Genomic DNA, 13,008 nt, shown 5'->3' with positions numbered 1-13,008 from the left:
GTGTGTCAGAGAGAAGGATATTTGAGCTGTAATACAATTCCTTATTATCAGCTCCAGGCAGCACAGTAAACCTTCAATTCAATTTCTAATGGTTCTCTTGGTAATATATGTACACTTATAGTTAATATCATAACATTCTTTCATAATGATGGTAGAAGGATGAATACCTCCTTAAAAGCTAATCCAATTGTATAGATTTAATACATTTGTGATTACAAAAGTTAGATGTATTTAAAATTTTAAATAGTAACAAAATTAGTAGAGTTGAAAATATAAGTCCCCCATAATGAGAGATAGATGCAGAGTGCATGTGGGCAGGGAGAGAGAGAGATGGGGAGAATTTGCGATGGCTAGGGTCAGGTATGAAGTAAGAGTGAAAGGTGTCTTTTTTTTTTTTTTAAGATTTTGTTTATTTATTTGACAGAGAGAGACACAGCAAGAGCGGGAACACAAGCAGGGGGAGAGGGAGAGAGAGAAGCAGGCTTCCTGCTGAGCAGGGAGCCTGATGTGGGGCTCGATCCCAGGAACCCAGGATCATGACCTGAGCTGAAGGCAGACGTTTAACGATTGAGCCACCCATGCGCCCAAGTGAAATGTGTCTTACCCATATTACTTGGTTAAAAAAAATCAGAAATTTTACATTTTGATGAGCTTTCATCAAAATATCTGAATCACATGGTCCAGAATCCTTGAATGAGAACGGGCAGAAACTTCTGAATCCATGCAAGCAAGAACAGATTGACCCTAAGAAAATGCCAGTATTTGAGGGGTAGATAAGTGAAGAGGAACTGAGAAGGATATTCAGAGATGGGGGAAAGCCATAACAGTGTCCAGTATTATAGAGGGGTAAACCAGGATTAGGGTGCAGAAGGAATTTTTAGATTCATCATTTAAGAAGTCTTTGGTGACCTTTGGAAGACAGCAGTTTCACTGATGTGCTGGGAGCCAGCACCAGATTGTAGAAAGCTGAGAAGTGAACAGGAAGCTAGGAAGAGAAGGCAGCAAATGTAGATCATTCTCTGAGGAGGAATAGCAATGAAGGGGAGGAGAGAGAAGAGGTGGTTGTTGAGGAGGAGGCAGGATTTAATAAGGGTAATTTTTTTAGGATAAAAGAGAATTAAGAATCCTTTTCAGTTGATGACAAATATCCCTTCAATTGCTTATGTAATATTTATTGAGTGCCTACTGTGTGTCACTCGAGTGAATGAACAAATAGTAAAAAAGTAGTCCTGGGGGCGCCTGGGTGGCTCAGTGGGTTAAGCCGCTGTCTTCGACTCAGGTCAGGATCTCAGGGTCCTGGGATCGAGTCCCGCATCGGGCTCTCTGCTCAGCGGGGAGCCTGCTTCCCTTCCTCTCTCTCTGCCTGCCTCTCTGTCTACTTGTGATCTCTCTCTGTCAAATAAATAAATAAAATCTTAAAAAAAAAAAAGTAGTCCTGGTATGTGCCCCCAAAGGACTTTTAGAAATGGGTAGAGGAATTTTTGGTTATAGGATGTTATTGGCATGTAGTACATAGGGACCAGAGATGCTCTAAATCCTGCAATAAGAGGGACAATCCTAAAAATAAACAGTTGTCCTGCACAAAATTAGAAAAAGAAGAGTTGAAGATATGAGGATGGACCACCTAGTATTCTACGTTTTTTTTATTACTTCCTTCTTCTTAAAACATGTTTTTCTCTTTAATGACTCCTCTCTCTCCTGGTTTTCCTCCAGAATCACTGGTCAGTCCTCATCTCTTTTGACCCCAAATCACTGGTTTTTCCTCTCCTGACTGAAATTCTCTAGGCCTCTGAAAAAGAAAACCTATGTCTCTTTTTTTCTGTATTCTCTTTCCATCCAGTCCAATGGCTTTAACTACTATTTCTTTACTCTTGGCCTCTCCCAGAATCTTAGGATACATATAACTAACTGCTTACTTGACATCTCTCACTTTAATAGGCAATCCAAGACTAACATGCCTGCAAACAGAACTCTTTTTTAGAAAGTTTTATTTTTTTAAAGATTTTATTTATCTATTTAACAGAGAGATCACAAGGAGGCAGAGAGGCAGGCAGAGAGAGAGGGAGAAGCAGGCTCACCGCTGAGCAGAGAGCCCCATGCGGGGCTCAATCCCAGGACCCTGAGATCATGACCTGAGCCGAAGGCACAGGCTTAACCCACTGAGCCACTCGGTTGCCCCCCCAAACAGAACTCTTAATTGTCTTCCCCAAACCTCTTTTTCATTGATCTTCATCATTTCAGGAAATGGCAAGAACATTCACCCAACTGCACAAACTAAACGCCTAAATCATCCCTCATTCCTCTTTCTGTTATACCATAAGCAAGTCTTATTGGCTCTACTTTGAAAATATATTCTAAACCCATCTAATTTTCATTACTACCACGACTACCATCATGTTCCAAACTACCACCATCTTTTACCTGGACCATTATGAGTCCTTCTTCTCTCTTCTCCCTCCTTCAATAATTCCTTCCTTGTAGCCTTTCCACGGTGTCCAGAGAGATCCTTTTAAAAAGTAAATCAGGTCACATCACTTCCTTGTTGGCTTCCTACAGCACTTAGAACAAAATCCAAACTCCTGATCTTGACCTATGAAGCCTTATATGATGACACCTACCTACTTTTTCAGTTTCATTTGACACCACATTTTCTTCCTTGTTCATTATATTCTAGCCACCCTGGCCTTAGTAGCTGCATTTTTTAAAGTAGGCTCTATGCCCAATGTAGGGCTTGAACTCATGACCCTGAGTTCAAGAGTCACATGCTCTACTGACTGAGCCAGACAAGTATCCCATAGCTGCAATTTTAAATAGTATAGTCAGGGAAGGACTCACTGAAAAGGAAATATTTGTGCAAAGACTTGAAGGGCATGAGAAAGTGAGGGTAAGAGATTGGAAAGGTTATCTAAGTGGATATATAAATCATCAACACTGAAGAAAGAAATTAGAACAAAGAATTATTATTATTATTATTATAAGAAGTTAGAGAACAAAGAATTATTATTATTATTATTATTAAAGATATGAAGATGACCACCCAGCAGTATTTTACTGTTTTGATTACTTTCTCCTTCTTAAAACATGTTTTAAGGAATTGGTCGATGGTTTCCAACAAGAAGGGTCATTGGTGGTATAGTGTAAAGACATGAGACTCATTTTTAAAAGCTGGAGGAAAGGGGCAGGTCCAGGGATACAAATGCAATGGGAGGAAAAAAAGAAAAACAGGCACCAATGGTGAAGACTGGGGAAGCAATGTCATCAAGGGAGATCCAGATTTCAAGAAACTTAAAGGAATACTCAGAGGCTAACGAGATAAAGGGTGATGGACTGTGTGTTCCAGAGGAACTATGGAAGTGTTTCATAGTTGGTGAGGGGTAGGAAATGGAAATAGAGGATATGAAGGTCCAGATGGTAATTATTAGGTGATAAGCAAGGACTTGGGAGTCTGAGGAGTCTGAGGCTTCTTGTGTTCTTGACAAATAGAGATAAAAGTATAATGGATTGTGTTCTGGTAGTCTCAAGACAGCTAGTGGTAGTGAGACCGTGAGTGTTTGGGGGTGATTGTGGGCACCAATAGAGACATGGAGGTCCTATAGATTCTTCTTATTTCAGAGTGAGCTGAGCACTCCTGTGAGAGAAGAGGTGCTATGCTTCTATGATCTCATAAGACAGGCATGACACTATAATACTGGAATGTTTCAAAGTGGTAACATCAGGGGTGCCTGAGTGGCTCAACTGATTGTCTGCCTTCGGCTCAGGTCATGATCTCAGGGTCCTGGGGTCCAGCCTCACATCTAGCACCCTGCTCAGTGGGGAGTCTGCTTCTTTCTCTGCCCACCCCCCGCTTGTGCTCTCTCTCTCTCTCTCTCTCAAATAAATAAATAAAATTTAAAAAGCCGAAGTGATAACATCATAGAAAATTTATCCTTTAATTTAAAAAGATATCTATTGGTTTTGTGTCTTGGTTTCAGAGAACACATACCTCTATAGTTTTATTCTTCAGAGGTAAATATATTATTTCAAAGTAGGGATCCATCACTTTTTTTTTTCATTTTCCTATAGATCATTAATACTCATGAAGATTTTTATAAAATACTTAGATGACTGCAATGGGAAAAATATCTCCATAGTTAAACACAGGTTTCCATAGTAAAACAATGGGAAGTTAAATTATTGAAACAATTCAGAATGAGACCTACCCAAACTTTTTCTGTTAATCAAAATTTCCTAACATTAAGTTTCAAATTGAAACTCAAATAGACTTAAATTCCTTGCTAAGAATCAAATATATTGGAGGTGGTTCCTGTATTTCTGTCAATTCAAAAGTAGTTTTATAATATCCTGAATCCATAAATTAAATATCTTTAAAATTTTCAGCCCAAACCCTTCTGTATATCTTGAGCTTCAATAGAATTTCAGTAAATAGCATACATAGACTGGCCAAGTTAAATATAAGATATATTTCATGTATTCTTCCATTCTTGTTGTCAGGAAGTGACAGCTCAAGAGGAAATGTAGAATGGATGACCTCTGTGGAACATTCACCATTTGGCCTTCTCATTTCAATTTTCCAACGTATTGTAATCTGATCATAGACACTTGTCTGAGGAGCTAAGGAACCTGTATTAATCATTTACAGATTACAGGAATGTTATCATTTCAAGAACCATCTTGTCATACAAATCTGTCCTAAGAACAAAACAATAAAGAGGAAATTTAAAACTCAAAATGATAATCCTACCTTAATGACCTCCCCCTCCCAAGTGCTTTGGTATATTAAGCCAGCTCTGTTACAACACATAGAGGAGAATAAATAGAGGACCATGAAAGCAATTTGACTTACCTTTACCTATCTCCAGGAAAGCCCCAAAGTGCATTCCCAGAGACAGACTAAGAGACAAGCTGAAAGTGGAAAGAAGGGCTCACACAAACCTTAAAGTTGTGGACCTTTTCCTGCTACATTTTATTCACAAGGCCAGAAGACAGAGGTTTGAACTGAAGTTGGTAATAGGTACTGTGGTAGCCAGCCTACGAGATGGTCCCTAATGATTTTCACTTCCTGATATTCTTCCCTTTGTGTGGTCCCCTCGCACTCTGAATAGGGCTGCCCTGTATAACCAATAGGATATCATAGAAATGAAAAAGTACAATTTCTGAGGCTATGTTAGGGGTAAAAAAGGCATTGCTTTTGCCTTGCTCTTTTGGACAATTCACTCTGGGGAGAAGACAGCTATTGTGTCATAAGGACAATCAAGCAGCCTTAAACCCTATGGAGAAGTCCATGTGGTGAAGAACTGAGGCCTCCTGCCAATAGGCATGTTAGTGGGCCACCTTGGATGCAGATCCTCTAGCCCCAATAAAGTCATCAGATGTATGCAGTCCCAGTCAATATCTTGGTTAGAACTTCATTTTAGACCCTAAGCCAGAACTACCTGGCTAAACTACTCCCAAATTCTTAACTCACAGAAAATGTGTGAGATAATAAATGTGTATTGTTTTGAGCCACAAATTAGGAGGGGGAGGTGTAATTGGTTTTGGTTGTAAAACAATAGATAACTCTAAGCAATTAATACCTAATAGGTGATAGGAACAGAATTCATACCCAATTTTGACTCCAAAGGTTGAGCTCCCAAAAGGTTGAAAGGTCCCCAGTGAAATTTTTAGTTTTCCTTAGTTTACCTATTAAGATAAGTAATTCTTTGAAATAAATCAATTTGCATCCTATGTAAAGAGAGGAACATCAATTCCTTTAATTGCTTGGTCAGTGACATACTGTACTTATTAATGTTGGACTAGTTAGATCTTGAATAATCAGAAGTCAATAAATAACCATGTCTCTTTTCTGGGAATTCATTAAAAGTATTTCTAAGGAAGTCTGATTCATGTTTTAGGAGTTTTTCTGTTAAGATTCCTATTGAACCTTCTATCTTATGAGATTAATGCATACGATTCCACTTAATTTGTTCCTTCCTGTCCCTCCTCTGAAAACATTTTCGTACACAATTTTAATTTTCTCAAGAGAAAAAAATCAGTGAGTTGTTTCTGAATTACCCTTCACTAGAGTTGCCAATGATTTTAAGAACCACTTTGACGTTCTACCCAGAAGTTGTATCTAAATTTCACATAAGTTATAATTTTTTTCCTTCCTCAAATGTCATTTCAACCTTGGGGAAATAATCTTTTACCTTGAAAGAACTAAATATTTCAGACTAAAAAAATAAATATGTACATCCCTTGGTCCAGGTGATATGAGTCATCCTGCAACTCTCAGATCTGAAGTTATTATAAAAAATGGGTCTTTTTTTTATCCAATAGAATGCTCATTTACTTTGAGGTAGAGCACCTGTAACTACCTCTTTAAGAAATGCTCTATTTCTCTCACTTAAAACATCTGTAATTATGAACATCTGAATTTTCAAAATATAACTTAGGAGATAATTCTTTAATGAAAATACTAGCAATAGGATATATTTAGATAATAGGACTTCTAGAGCTCAATTTACAAATATTTTTATATACAAATTTAATAAAGTAAAATATAACTCACAGACATGTATTAGTCCACATATTTTATATTATAAAAACACTATTGCCTACTTTAAACTTCATACAAGGAATTCCATTTTCCCCATTATTTATTTGATATGTATTTCCCTCATAACCTGGTACTTTTATCCATACCAGTCCAGTTCTTAAATCACCCAATGTCCGATATTTCAAGTCTCATAGCTCATTTTAGAGAAAGCTTCATAATTTACCTTTACCTTAAGGTAAATTTTTGTGTTTTTTTTGTTTTGTTTTGTTTTTGTTTGTTTATAGAAACCATATGCCATGCCATCTCAGATAAATGGGTGGATAGATAGATGATAGATGATAGATACATAGATAGATAGATAGATAGATAAATGATAGATGATAAATCAACTTCCATCAAAAAAGGAATTAATTAAATTAGAGTGAGGAATGAGACTTTGTACTGTGGTAAAATATACAATACAAAATTCACTAAGAGTGACACCTAGTACATTGACAATGTTGTGCAACCATCACTATATAATTCCAGAACATTTTCATCAACCCAGGAGGAAGTCTATACTTGCTAAACAGTCACTCCTCTTTTCTCCCTCTCCAGCCTCTGGCATTCACCAATCTGTTTTCAGTCTCTATGGGTTACCTACTCTGGATATTTCATATGAATATATTTCCTACAGTATGTGCCTGGATTCTTTCACTTAGCTCAATGTTTCAAGGTTCATCCATGTAATAGTATTTCATTGCTTTTTATGGCTGAATAATATTCTATTGTATGGATATACCACAATTTGATTATCCATTTATCAGTTGATGAAAATTTGGGTTGTTTGTGCCTTTTATTCAAGTTATTGTAAATAATGCTGCTGTGAACAAAAACATCATATGTTTTCAATGTTCTGGGGTATGTACCCAGGAGTGGAATTGCTGGGTCATGTGCTAATTGAGATGAGACATTTTTAAGTAAAATCTTACCAAACCAATGAAGAGTCCCATTTTTTTGTGTGTGTAGGGATCATGTTGTTATTTATCTTCTGTTACATTAACAACTTTTATGGACTCCTACACTTCTCTAGGAATTGTGGTATGGGAGTTTACACTGAGATACTATAGGTGGCATCACCAACCCACAACCCAACACGAGAACTAACCACTTTTTATTCAAAGTGTCTACTGATATAAAGCCAGCTGAAAGTCCCCAGCCCTAGCAGGTGCACTAGTACACACCTTCAGACAATGAAAGTTACAAGCAACCAACGTGTTTCTATATAGATTTGGAGTCAGACAGACCTTAGTTCAATTACACACAGTTGCCCTCAGGCCTTAATTAAATTTCTCTGTATCTCAGTTTCATCATCTTTAAAATGGGGGTAATCCTGCCCCTCAAGACTGTTATGAGGAAAGGGTCTAGGCTGACACATAGCTGGAACTTAATAAATATTAGTTCTCATTTCCCCATATTTCCCTACACTCTTCATATTAACTGTTCCTCAAGACAGCAGTATTTTTCTTCTCATTTTCTCTTTCAGGTTAAAATTAAACTGCCAAATACAAACCCTTCTGAAATTAAAATTGACATCCAAGAAATGGTTCTTGACCTCCGTACTCCTGATAAGTGAGTAAAACTCAGAACTAGAATAATGTATTATATTAACAAAACTTTAGCCAATATTCTTAAAGTATACATAGTTATTCTGCATTGCCCCTAAAGTCTGAAGAAAAGTGGAAAAGTCACTCAGATGTTTGATCTGCGCAATATAAATATAAATATATTTGGAAACACCTGATTTTTTTCTGCTTTGCCCCCATACATTGTGAGTAGGTTGACACCACCAAAACTGTGTCCAAAACACAGTCATTTACATTATCTGTGAGGAAAAAGAACTAGAGGTGAAAATCTCATAAGTTGTAAGTCTCTCATGTGGTTTTTTATACAGTGATGGTATAAGAGAAGCAATATCTTTAAACTTTTTGGTTATTGTGCAGCTCTAAGGCTAAATTTGATTATGTTTATCTAAAGATTTACAGAAAAGTCTTGTCATCAATTACTTAAAATAAAAATTCTAATAATTTATCACTAGTTCCTCAAGTAGTGTGACTACATTGAAAAAGAATACAGGTAATAGTGGAATAATTCAATTAAACATTTTGATATTTTCAAAATATTCTTATTACACAAGTTCAAATTATCTTCCCCAAACACAAGACATACAGTAAGATTCTGATGTCAATGTTTATCCTGAAACCTGGACAAATCAGTCCTGTCTCTCAAAACCAACTCTGTGAAGAGAGAATCCGTGGAAACCGGTGTGTGTCAGAAAAAATATCTAAATATCTCACTGCTTTGTTCACTTTTCATCTGAATGTATAGCAGTGAGCACACCTGGGTTGATTGCAATGGTTCTTTTTCTGTAACTCATGAACATTTCAGGCTGGGTGTGGCGAGCAGTCAGCTGCAAGCACCTGTTCTTTCTTGCATTATCAGTATCAGTACTTCTCTGTTGATCTTAGGACTTCAGAAAAAAATAAAAAGTAGATCCTTCATAGAAAAGACCTCTATGTATAAACAACCCAGTGTACATATGTAGCTTAATCTTGATTTCCACAGTAGATGTGTTTAACCCCTAATGTACTAGAGATGAATATATAGAAAATATTTTCTCATCATGTATATCATTTCAAAACTATATTCTCACAAGAAATTGTCTCATGTTATTAAAATTACATCCACTATTCCTACCATTCACCTCAAGGAGTATTGTTCTTTTAAAATTCATATTATATATGCTTTTACTCTTCCACACAAACTCTGCAAGGAAGATTGCTTACATGAACAGCTAATCTTCCATGATATTGGTGTGCTTGTTAAAAGCACATACATATCTACACACCATGGAGTTAATTTCCGTTCCCCTAGCAGTTCTCCATCAATCTTTAGGCAACTGCTCTGGCTATGCTGTCATTCCAGATATCTATCAGGGCCCACTAAATGAAAGACTCATACAGAGATACCTGTCCACATAGAATGTGGACTACACTAGAATTTTTGGATCATACTGTTCTAATATATTAAGTGTTCTGTGCAGAGAGGTGCTGTCTCAGGAAAAAAAATCATGAATTATGGTAGAAGACTGAGGAGAGGCTTATATCATTTTTACCATTTTCCCAAACACTTGAGCATTTTTGGAGCCATGCTATTATAGGAAATTGTGTTATTGGAAGTGTGTCTTGTTTTTGAATTTATTGATATTTACATTAACTTTCTTTAGTTTCTAATTTTGACATCCTCTAACACTGTTTACTTACCCCAAGAAAGGTAAGAGAAAATATCCTGTTCATGTATGTATAAGGCAGAACAAGTGAATCTATTTTAACTGAATGGACTAGAAATATCAGTCAAATAATAGTCAGTTGCATTAGAATTATCAATAAAACCCAGATTTTTTGGAATTATACAAGCTAAAGAAATAAAGCAATTTCTTGAATTCTTCATTTTTAAAAAACTGGTTGTTTTGGCACGTTGATTCCCAAAATGGAGTAGATAGAAAGGAGGAAAGATAGGGGAAATTGGATAATTTCCCAAGGATTTTTGTCTTCATCTGAGGTTCCACTATTTTTTGAAGTGAATCCTAAGAATGTCATAAATGAATTCCTTGAATGGGATAATAAGAACATATTGTAAATACAAGTATGAGTTAAATTTTGGTTGAATGCTATTTAGATTATTCTCACCTTTGCTGTGCTCCTTCAACTCAGATTGATTGAGAATTGACTGATGTTTGAACTAAAAAAAATGCTTTCAAAATGAAGTAGTGAAGTTCAGCTCAGTAGCTATTTCTGTACTTGCTTTGAAAATAGTTATGGCTCCAATAGAAAACCTTTAAAAAGTCATGTATATTTTTAACCCAGATATTTAGATAAAATAATTTATTAACTACATAAAATAAAACTACATTATGTGAATATGCACAGAACAAGGTTGTCTTGTATTTAAATCTCTTGCAACATCACCTTGACTTTGCTAATATAAATGTAAGTATAGTCTCTAAAGTAAAAAGTAAGTCTCTAAATTAAAATTCACTTTATGGTTTTTTTTCTTTACTTTCATATATTATAGTTCACTTTTAAATAATTGCTAATGAAAATTAACACTGGATAGACATTTGATCAGTGCCTAAACTGCACCTTCTTAAAAGCAAGTATACTATTAATGTAAATGCTGAGGGATTGGGCTTAAATATTTATTCATATGTGATACTACTAATCTATAGTAGGTATTCAAACATTATTTTGTGGTGACCTATTTGCTTTTCATTCATTTATTTATTCATTCAACAAACATTTATAAAGTCTTCTGCTAAACACTGGGGGGACACAAAAATAAGATAGAGTCCTGTACTTCAATAAATTGTACATGGATAAGTATTTGTAGAATTTTATTTTGTTTAAATGTAAATCTCAATTCAGATAACAGCAGTAAAACAGACTGGACAAAAATACTTCCCTTCTCCTAAGAGCCTAAATAAGTTGCACAATTTCTGTTCTTCAAAATTTTAGTATGTGAAGCCATACTATTAAGGACTAGACAGAAATACGGAGATAGATGGATCATCCCAATGCCACTAACTGTCTCTTCTGAATTTATTTCTTTCTGGACAGAGAGGTGCACATTATCATTGGAACTCCTTCTTTAGTTGATTTATAGTTGTCTTTTAGTGCAATGAAGCTACCACCACTGAGCTTTGTTTTATTTTTGAAGTGAATACATTATCATTTGTAGAATAAGGGATAAAGCAAATCTAACTCCAGCTCAACCTATATTGTAAACAATTTTAAAAAGATAGACTCTAAACATTTTTTGCACCCACTTTCTGGAGATACCAAATATTACAGGCTATATTAAAATACATCATGATAGCATTACTTCTGGTAGAGAAAGCTGTTTTTCCTACCCCAAATATCTGGAATGGAACAAGAGTCACAGAAAATTTCTCCTTTGATTCCAGATATTCGTGATAAATATTTTTAATGAGCCCCATTTCTTTAACTTAGGTCTTTGCAAATGAGTAAAGAGGCAATTGGTTTTCAAGAGTTCGTTTTCAAACACTACTTTTACAAATATTCAATAAGTAGCCCTAAAAAGTACCAGATTACTTTACTGATTTGGACCTTATACCTTCTAAAAGAGCTTTTCGGCCCACTTTTTATAGAGATACTCAAGCCTTCTCTATGGAGAATGTGAGGTAACAAGAGTTTCATGCATTTAATTTCCTGCAGATACCAGCATGTGCCGACCCCATGCATAATTCAGATTCATATCCCTATGACAGAATTATGGATGTCTCATCCCAGCAATGCATCTAAAGCATACAGCTATCCTGTAGCTGAGCCATAACAGCAAAATAAACCCAGCAATCTCTCACAGGGCTTTTTGTCAATGTATAGTAGAACCAAAAGCAAGCACAGAGAAGCACTTTCATTGATCTTGTATTAAAATCATTCCAGGCCTGAATTTCAATAACTATACCTGTAGTGGAGACTCAGCCTCGGATTGCGCTAGCAGAATTATTATAAAACCATTCCAATTTTCAGATTTGTATGTCAGTCACATTCCATCTACACGTAAGCATGGCTGGCAACAGATCTACCCAGCCAACTTAAAGTTGCAATGGCTCTATTCCTCTGTCTATAAACCAAGCCGAGACTATGTGTCTATAACGCAAAATGGGGTCAATTTTGAAAAAAAAGAGTAGGGGATCAAAGCCCCTGCTTGGATTTTTAAGGCCAAAAAAAAACCCTGGTATATTATTTGTGTTATTTAGGCATATTTTTGACCCAGTACTTATACTGTCTAAATATTTTTTGGTTCCCAATCTTCTGATGGTATGTATTGCTTTCCATAACCTTATTAAAAGTGATATCTTTTTTAAAAATTTAAAGTCAATTAGTTAACATATTAGTTTCAATGATTCATTAAGTGATATCTTCTTGATATCTCTTTAGGAAGATGATTCTAGGTTTTTATCTTGTGTTGTTTTGTTTTGATTTTTAGGAAGCTGTTGATAACCCTTCCCCATCCTGTGGAATGCAACAGTGCCAAGGCCTTCTATATTCTGGAGACTGAGACTCTTGAAGTCACCACAACTTTGAAAAGGGAGTTGGATTTCATTAATTTCTTCTAAAACTTCATGAGTAAGGAGGAAAAGGGGTACATTGGAGTGATTAAAAAAAATAAAAGAAAACTTTGGAAAACATTAGTTAATGTTTTCTATCTTCTTTATTACTCTGACATATTTCAGAAAGGGTCTCAATTCAATTCAAGTGAGATCCTGATCTTTTGACAGTCATTTCTATTACTCTGATGGAAAATATTGTTTTCTCATATTCATAAGCTATTCCATTTTTATAGCAATAGTTGGATATAGCTGACAGGTTATCCAGTTAGATTACTGCATGGTCAATTAAAACTGAAATATG

At 35.7% G+C, this 13,008-nt stretch overlaps 1 protein-coding gene across 1 annotated transcript in view; it reads left to right on the top strand.

Moving 5' to 3' along the window:
• The window catches only part of LOC111161320 (PIH1 domain containing 3), a 29,929-nt gene extending 17,216 nt beyond the window's left edge, over nucleotides 1-12,713 (top strand). The window contains exons 5-6 of the mRNA XM_022524911.1: nucleotides 8,061-8,146; nucleotides 12,584-12,713. Of these exons, the coding sequence (XP_022380619.1) occupies nucleotides 8,061-8,146; nucleotides 12,584-12,713 (216 nt within the window). The remainder of the gene's footprint in view (nucleotides 1-8,060; nucleotides 8,147-12,583) is intronic.
• Nucleotides 12,714-13,008: the final 295 nt, after the last annotated feature.

This window comes from Enhydra lutris, unplaced genomic scaffold (genome assembly GCF_002288905.1).
Source record: "Enhydra lutris kenyoni isolate GAN:26980312 unplaced genomic scaffold, ASM228890v2 scaffoldscaffold83, whole genome shotgun sequence".
Classification (NCBI taxonomy): Eukaryota; Metazoa; Chordata; class Mammalia; order Carnivora; family Mustelidae; genus Enhydra; species Enhydra lutris.
This window is presented reverse-complemented; position numbering and strand designations above follow the sequence as displayed.